We start from the raw sequence: 8,409 nt of genomic DNA, 5'->3' as shown, positions 1-8,409 counted from the left end.
TGTTCTTATGCAGGGTCTCCACTTCCGCAGGCTTTCTGTTTGAAAGTTGCACGAGTGCGCGGCCTCAGCTCTAACGAGGCTGCGACGTACGTGAGGCGCCTTAGCACGGTATCGTGCACGGTAAGTCTGGGCCGCAAGCTTGGGGGGTAAACTGCCGTTCGCGCTCAAATCCAACCGTTAGTCGTTGGAATTGGCATATTTAACCGTTTTATCTGTTCTTATGCAGGGTCTCCACTTCCGCAGGCTTTCTGTTTGAAAGTTGCACGAGTGCGCGGCCTCAGCTCTAACGGGGCTGCGACGTACGTGAGGCGCCTTAGCACGGTATCGTGCACGGTAAGTCTGGGCCGCAAGCTTGGGGGGTAAACTGCCGTTCGCGCTCAAATCCAACCGTTAGTCGTTGGAATTGGCATATTTAACCGTTTTATCTGTTCTTATGCAGGGTCTCCACTTCCGCAGGCTTTCTGTTTGAAAGTTGCACGAGTGCGCGGCCTCAGCTCTAACGAGGCTGCGACGTACGTGAGGCGCCTTAGCACGGTATCGTGCACGGTAAGTCTGGGCCGCAAGCTTGGGGGGTAAACTGCCGTTCGCGCTCAAATCCAACCGTTAGTCGTTGGAATTGGCATATTTAACCGTTTTATCTGTTCTTATGCAGGGTCTCCAGTCCGCATTGTGGAGCCCGCGCCAATAGCCAAGCTGTGTTTGTCAGATGTTGGTCAGTGGCACAAGAGGAGGCTTCATTATGGCAGGCTTGCCAACTGTTTGCTTTTGCCATGTATTTGGGTTTTGTGTTTCACATGGCTGTTGGCCATTTGAACGATACCCGCTTATTGGTCGGATAGGTTCATGACTTGATTGAGGAGGCGGGGACTTCCTGCAGAGCATTTGCACAATGGGTCATATCGCGGGTAGGGAGGACTTTCGTTTGTGTGTGTGTGAGCAGCGCCTCGGCAAGTGGCAAGTTTGCTTGGCTTATGCAGACATTGTCATTAGTGCAACTCATGCATCAGGATGCTGCTGTCTTTGCTGCTCTAATTGCCGAGCCTCGTCAATCTTGTAACACAAGGACGAATTTCTGCACTCATCCCTTCGACTCGCACACTTTGCACTTCCGGATTCGAGCAGCTTCAGTGTTTGACTGGTCCGCGCTTCACTTGGGATCCGTTTCCCTTCTCTCTGATCAGCTATGTGCCCCAAATTTAGTTTTACTCTGCACAGCTTTCTGCCTACCAGCTGTGCCGAACATTACGTTTTCATTCATCCGCCTCCTGCTCGTGCTAGTGAGAGTATCTGTTGCACTGCACTTGAACTGCATCTTGAGCATCGCACCGCATTCAACATCAGGTGGTTTTCATACGTACCATGCTGTTCGATGTTGCTGCTGCGCTAGGGAAGCGACGCTCTGCTGGGGTAACTGGTCCTGTCGAGTTCTGGTACGACCCTCCGGTATCTGCTCCTGATGCTGACATCGCTCCCTCCTTCGCCTTTCTCCGTTTCTAAGGGTTTGACTATGAGGTTTCGATGTAAAGAGTGCCAGTCCGATGCCTCCATTCTCATCATTAGTAAATCGTTTTAGTGTGGTTACATGGTGGATCATCATCGTCCTCCCTCGTCGATTGAGCATGAAGCGCCTTAAAGCAACATGCCGGGCCTCCCAGACTTCCGAGCGGAACCTGGCTAGTGCGCCAGGGGTGGGGCCTCGGTCATAATCATGCGCTTGAAACGCGAGGTCACGTTCGTACTTTGCCCGTGTGCTATTGTACGCCGGGCATTCCACAAAAACATGCATTTCGTCTTCAACCGCCCCGCAGTCGCGAAGCCTGCAGGCGCGCACTGTTTACCTCTAATTCCCAACAGCCTAACCAGAAACGCAGCTGGATGCAAACGTTGGGCGATTTCAGCCTGGGCCAGCCACTTATGCCGCGCGCCCCTAAGTGGGGCCGCCCCTATCCAGTTCAGATAGCGACACGCCTTGACACCGGTACTTCCACTTTGGAAGGTGCATGGATTACCTAGGGTACCCGGGCACTCCCACCGGGCGTCTAGACGCATAGCGAACTCTTCAAGTATGCTGCTTCCCACTGGCAACCTAACGGTAGCGTAATGCGCTATGAGGTCGTCACCACGCAGACCGACGAAGAGGCCGCCACTACTTGTACGGCATAATGTCGTCCTCGAGGCTGTCTCAACAGATGGTGAGTGTACGGATCGCTGCGGGCCTGACGGAGCCGACGGGGGTAAACGCTCCGCCGCCCTGGAAAGGGCGGCAGCGGCGGCGGGAGTTGTCAGCAGCGGCGGGGGATGCGGTGTTGCCGTGCCGTGTTGGCGGCATTCCTTTGCTCCCCCGTCGCCCTCGCGATCCCCCTGGAAAGCCCACGGCCATGCTGACGGTCTCCCAGGTCGGGGGGACTCTGACGACGCCACCGTCGCCGCTGTCGCTGCCGACGGCGACGGGATCAGCGACGGGATCGGCGACGATGTCGTACTCACGGCGACCATTGTGGCGCGAAATGGCGATTCCGGGTCCCCGGTTGAGGTGGTGGAGATGTACGGCAGCGCCGCCGAACGATTGATGTCAGCGGCGGATATGGGTGTTCACACGCCGGTGAAGTTATCGTACTGCAAATGTACGGCTGGTGGCGCCGTTGCTGTTGTGTTGTCGGTGTCTGACCCAGCCCCGGCAGCAACCTGCTGTGTGAATGTTAGGATTTTAGGGTTTTAGGGACTTGTGGCTTTATAGGTTTTAGGGTTAAGAGTGAGGAAAGAAACGTCCTGAAGGAGAATGAATTTCACTAAGGCTGTGCAAGATGAACTTCCATGTCGTAATCAACGATTCTAACTGCCATTACTATCACGTGGCCGTTACCCCTAACGGCTCTTACCACAACGGCCATGGACGAGCGCCTCCGGGAACACAAGGACCTAGGTTCGCCGAACGTGAACTCGGGTCTGGGTAACGCAGCCTCCGCGCCAGCAGCCGCCGCCGCAGCAGCTCGTCCCATGCGCCTATCTGCCGTACGGCCGACGGGAGCGCCGCTGTTTACTTCCATGGTTTCGGCGCCACCCTCGATGCCGGCGGCGGCAGCGGCGGGTGCCGCCATCGGGAAACGATCCCGTATGGGAAAACCCGGAATCCCACCCCGCTGGCGCTGTGCGTAAGGCCCACGACAGCGTCCTATTACCCAGAGTGCCACTGCCAACGCCACCGCCGCCGTCGCTGCCGCCTGCACTGACACCGCTACTGCCGCCGACGACAATGGCGCTTCTTGCACCACCTCCCCTGAGCCCCATCTCTCGACCGTACGGCACATAAACAGGGGCGCAGACATCGTACCCGCTGCCGGTGCTGGGAATCTGCGGTACGGCATCAGCATCCGGCTGTGACACCGTCTGTCGTTCGTCGCGATGTGATACTGTCGCCGCCAAAGCCGCTTACGTTTGCTGGGTGCGCAAGGCCTTCGACAAGCCCCCGGGGTGGAGCTTCAACCTGCGTCGCGACCGGTGCGTACGGCAGCTGGTTCGTTGGTCTGGCTGCCGCCGCCATTACCGCCGCACCTACCGGCGCCAGGCCCGATGGTGGCGGCGGCGGCGGCGGCGGCGGCTCCGCGATGTCTGAGGGCCGCTGCGGCACCCGATTGACGCCGCATCCGTCCCGTACATCGCCGCTCGCTGTAACGCCTTCCGCCGCAGCGTCTGTCGGCGGTGCTAGCTGTACGGGAGTTGGCGGCGGCGGTGGCGGCGACTGCGTGGCGACGGCGGCGGCAGGTGGGGCGGCGGTAGTAGTGGACGAGATCGACGACATTGACGTCAGCAACTGCCTGTGAGATCCGCCGCCGCCGCCGCCGCCGCTCCCGCCGCCGCCGCCGCCCGACAAGGCAGGCGGGTGTTGGGCCCTGGCGGCGCCGTGAGGACTTGGATGGCAGCTTGGAAGCGACCTCACGGTTTGTGAGAAGGCGGAGAGGGTGGAGACGGCCGCACCCGACCACATGCTGAAAGGAGCTGGGGGTGAGGGGGAGAGGGAGGGGGGGAAGACGAGCAAAGGAATGCACAACACCGCACAACACCGCGCCACAACATTAGGCTTCGACACGACAAGACTTCTTCATCTGACGACCTTATGACGACCCTAAGACTTCTTGGCGCTGTCCATCGCATTGATTGATGTCAGGGTGGGTTGGATGTTTAGGGAAATGTCCAAACTGATGCTGTTGCCCTGTCACGATAATCTACAAGTTACTAAGCTCGTCCAATCCGTGAGCACTAGAGTACGACACCTCAAAACACTAACCTCGTTGGCCGCCTCCTTCCGCTCCCGGCCCCAGGCATAAGGAATTCCGGTTGCTACTGCCGTCCCCACCGCCGCCGCTTGCGCCGCCGCCGCCGCCGCCGCCTGCGCCGCCTGCGCCGCCGCCGCTGCTGCCTACCATGCCACCACCCGCTGGCGGGCCCCTGGGGAAAGGCGACGGCAGCGCCGCCGCCTCCCTGCTACTGCTGCAGCCGCCGTCTGGCCTCCTGCTGCTGCCGCCGCTACTGGCACCGGCTGTAGTGCTTCTGCGGAGGACGGAGGCGCTTTGCGGGACGGCGACGGCGGCGGCGACGGCTGTAGCTGTGGCAGTATCTGTGGCTGTGCCTGAACATGAGCCTGCTGGGCCTGAGTTGCGCGGCCCTGGGGTGTCGGCGGCTGGCTTGGCGGCCCCGGCTGTAGCTGTGGAGTGGCCGACTGGTGGTACGGCAGCTGGCTACGGGGAGCTACCGCCGGGGTGCGGTGGTGGCGAGGACCCGGGCGGCCCGACGACATCAATAGGGTTGGGCGCCCTTTAGAAACTTAAAAATAATATATTCTAATTCTAATTAGAATTCTAAGCTATAATTTAGAAAGGCCTGCTTAGAAGGGTTTATAATATTCTAATGCCGTACACCCATTAGAGCGTGCCAAAAGTTGTCTTTTCCGACCGCAAATGTTTGAGGTGAAAGATGGCAGATTCGGGCCCAGGACCTTCCAAACCTCCTATTCCAACGCCCACAAGCGCCCTCATACATCCCAGTATGGCAAGCAGACACTGGATGCCTGGATGGCTTACTACGAAGCGTTCAGAGGTGCCAACGCTCCGAGGCAGTTGACTGTTTGACTTCAGGTTTGAATTGACTCTTCAGAATTGACTCTTCAGACCTTTTCGCAAGGGCGCAAGGGCTACGTAAACCGGTTGTAGGGTTCGGGAACGCGAGAGTGTGCAGGGTTTTGTTGACTTTTGATGATGAGTATCACAGACGTTTTCTGGCCGAATTGAAGGGGGGATGCCGGGGTTGGGTCCTCCAGAGTGCCAGACCTCCAGTGTACAAAAACCCCGGAAATATCCAAATAAAGCATACCCAGCCGTCCCAAGGGTCCAAAAATAATTTAAATCAGAACTCCCAGCGAAAAGTTGACCCCCTTGTTCTAAGTTTATTCCTAAACTCTAATTGGAATTCTAATTAGAATTAGTATAGAACCCCTGCCATTCTAAACTTTTGCCCTACCATAGACATCAACAACGGCGTCGGGCTCACTGCGCGATCAGCGCGGCGCTCGGGAGTGGAGCTCGTACTCACCGAGCTGGCGGCGGCGGCGATCTGACTTGGCTGCGGCCGACGGCACGGAAAGGCGACATGAAGTCGTCGCGTGACGGCGACCCGCGGAATGGAGAAGCAGAGCGTGGCGGCGGCGGCGGCGGCGACGGCGGTGGCGGCTGCCGCTGCTCCGCCGCCGGCGTCCTTGGCCCATAGGCAGCGGCGGTAGAAGCCGTATGGCTTGGTGAGCCCCGCAGCCCTTTCATACCCGATCGGAGCTCAACGGCCATGTGCGCTACTGCCGCCGCCGCCGCCGCCGCCACAGCCGCTTCGGCATTTCCTGGCTCACTGACCCCTGGGTCACCTGGCGTGGAACTCCAGGAGAGAGTCGAGACAACGGACGACACACGCGACGCAAATTGGGGAACCGTGACATTGGCGGCGGCTCCGCTGCCGCCGCCGCCGCCGCCGCCGCTGCCGGATCGCGTCTGTTGCGGTGTCGTCTGATGCCGCTGCTGCTGAGACGCCAGCGGCGGCGGCGGTGGTGGCGGCGCGTCGCCTGCCTCCTCTCCCTCTCCCTCTCCGTCTTCCTCCACGACAGGGCATACCAGCCGGCCTCGCATACTGCCAACGCCGGAGCCGTACGTTCCCAACATCGAGTACGGCATAGGGATTTCCGACACTGGCGGCAGCTTGGACCCCTCCGCCGAGTCGCCACTGCCGCCAAGGACGATCATGCCGCTGGCGAAAGCCCCCTCGCTGAAGCTGCCGCCGCTGGCCAAGCCGCCGCCGCCGCCGCCGCTGCCGTAACTACCGAAATCCCCTCTGGGCCGCATGGGTGACGGCAACCGGGCTGACATTGATCCACGTAGGACGTACGGCGACGCAATGCCGTTGCCGCTGATGCGACCCGCGCTTCCCGCGATGACGGTTGACAGCACGCGAGCGCCGGAGTTGCCGCAGCCGCTGCCGCCAGCACTGCCGCCGCGCGCATCTGCGCCCTAAGGGTCGCTGGTGCCGTCTGCGCGGGGCGGCTGCTGCGATCAGGTGCCGTACGAAGCCCCATGGCTGCCGCCATGGTGCCGTACTTCTCCCGGAACTTGTTACCTTTGCCAGCGTCGCCCAACGACCTGCCTGACTGGTTGCCGCTGCGGAACGCACTGGCGGGTGTTGTGGGAGCCGTGGCGGCGGCTGAGGCAGTGGCGGCGGCGGCGGCGGCGGCGGCGGCCCCGCCGCCGGCGGGAGCTTCAGCACTCGGCTCCACTTCCTCTTCGGCGCCGCCACTGCCTCAGTCGCCTTCATCATCTCCGTCGCCTCCGTCGCCGCCGCCAAGGGTAATGCCCTTCTCCGAGCCTTCGCCTCCGCCGCCTCGCGCCTCCGCTGCCGCTGCGGCCTCCGTGCCCAGATCCTGGCGGAGGCGGGGTCGAAGTCCAGGAGACACCCTCTCTGGCTCGGCTTCCCGGACATCACGGCATCCCGCTCCGATACCATCCTTTCCATCACGCAGCCATTGAGACGGCTGCCGCCACCACCCTGTAGCGCCCCAGTAGCGCGATCAGCGGCGGAAGGCGCCGCCGCAGTGACTACACGGGTGCCGCCGTACAGTGAGGACGTGCCGTCGCCGCCAGCTGTGAGCCTTTTCGGCGACTTGGCGACTTCTCCAGCGACGGCAACAGCAGCGGTGTCGTACGACTGCCGGATACGCCAGGCCGCCCTCCTCCCCCTCCTGGGGCAGCGGGTTCGACCTGTGATGGCGGTGGCTGCTGCTGCGGCGGCGGCGGCGGCGACGGCGACGGCAGCTGCGGCGACGGCGACGGCGGCGGCTGCGGCGAGCCACTTCGCTACTGTGGTTGCACAGGAATCACCGTCGCGCGCGCGGGGGCCAGGCGGCTGCCAGCTGTAGCAGCACCCGGTAGCCGCTCTCCGCCGCCCCCACCGCCGCCAGTACCTCCCGACAGGTACGCCGCGAACGCCGCCGCCACCTCCGCCTGCCTCTGCTGCTGCTGCTGCTGCGTCGGCGTCGGCGTCGGCGTCGGCGTCGGCGTCGACATCGACCTTTCCTGACCCCACGTCCCGGCTTGCAGCTGCGGCCTCAGCCCTGTAGATCCGCCGTACATGTTTTGCAACGTGGATACGGCAGATTCAGATCCGTACGACTCGGATAGCTGTTGAGTCAACATCTGCTGCTGCTCCGGCCGCTGCTGCTGCGGAACGCTGTTTCGCGACGGTGGCGGCGGCTTCACCGGCGGTGGTGGCTGTAGCCAGGATGTGGCGCTGAGCGAGCCGTCGCCTGTGTGCGCCAGCGCCGCCGCCAGGCTGGCCCGCGACGGCGGCGGCGGCGGCGGCGGCGGCTGTTGCGACTGTAGCCCGTAATTCACTCCAGATGACGGCACATTGGTGCCAATGGTGACGACTACAGCCGAGGTTGCGGCGGACGACGCTACAGAGGAAGACACGAGCGTGTTGGGCTGTAGCAGAAACGACCCGCGGGTCCGTTCCTGCTGTTGTGGAAGCTGTAGCTGCGACTGAGAATCGAATTGCGAAACGGACTGCGAGCAGCGTGATCGAAGCTTGGCCTGTCGCAGCGCCGCTCTCAGCGCCGGTGACAAACCATCATCCCCTCCCCCTCCCCCTCCCCCCGACTACCCCCACCCCCCAGCCCCACCTACTGGCCCCCCACACACCCCGCAGCAATCGACCACCTCCCTCCCAGCCCCCACCTGCCGTATCGTGTTATCGTCCGCGTGTGCTGTAAACCCCGCGATGCCCTCTGCGACGGCGGCGGTGCCGCCAGTAGCGGCACCGCCGGCGGAGCTGTAGCTGACCTGTGCATTGCCGACGGAGCCGGATCTTGGCGTGGACGAA

At 61.9% G+C, this 8,409-nt stretch overlaps 2 protein-coding genes across 2 annotated transcripts in view; one reads left to right on the top strand and one right to left on the bottom strand.

The window, feature by feature from the left end:
* The window catches only part of VOLCADRAFT_100803 (uncharacterized protein), a gene marked incomplete at both ends in the record, with an annotated part of 8,225 nt that extends 3,407 nt beyond the window's left edge, over window positions 1-4,818 (top strand). Inside the window, 8 exons of the mRNA XM_002959317.1 lie at window positions 31-120; window positions 244-333; window positions 457-546; window positions 1,855-1,996; window positions 2,397-2,602; window positions 2,899-3,148; window positions 3,315-3,498; window positions 4,320-4,818. Coding sequence (XP_002959363.1) covers window positions 31-120; window positions 244-333; window positions 457-546; window positions 1,855-1,996; window positions 2,397-2,602; window positions 2,899-3,148; window positions 3,315-3,498; window positions 4,320-4,818 — 1,551 coding nt within the window. The remainder of the gene's footprint in view (window positions 1-30; window positions 121-243; window positions 334-456; window positions 547-1,854; window positions 1,997-2,396; window positions 2,603-2,898; window positions 3,149-3,314; window positions 3,499-4,319) is intronic.
* A 679-nt stretch (window positions 4,819-5,497) lies between these two features.
* VOLCADRAFT_100802 (uncharacterized protein) overlaps window positions 5,498-8,409 on the bottom strand; it is a gene marked incomplete at both ends in the record, with an annotated part of 6,517 nt that continues 3,605 nt past the window's right edge. The window contains 6 exons of the mRNA XM_002959313.1: window positions 5,498-5,543; window positions 5,587-5,919; window positions 6,070-6,545; window positions 6,706-7,202; window positions 7,481-8,093; window positions 8,265-8,369. Coding sequence (XP_002959359.1) covers window positions 5,498-5,543; window positions 5,587-5,919; window positions 6,070-6,545; window positions 6,706-7,202; window positions 7,481-8,093; window positions 8,265-8,369 — 2,070 coding nt within the window. The remainder of the gene's footprint in view (window positions 5,544-5,586; window positions 5,920-6,069; window positions 6,546-6,705; window positions 7,203-7,480; window positions 8,094-8,264; window positions 8,370-8,409) is intronic.

This window comes from Volvox carteri (assembly GCF_000143455.1).
Source record: "Volvox carteri f. nagariensis unplaced genomic scaffold VOLCAscaffold_159, whole genome shotgun sequence".
Taxonomy (NCBI): Eukaryota; Viridiplantae; Chlorophyta; class Chlorophyceae; order Chlamydomonadales; family Volvocaceae; genus Volvox; species Volvox carteri.
Note: the sequence above shows the minus strand (reverse complement) of the source record. Positions and strands in the feature narration are given on the sequence as shown.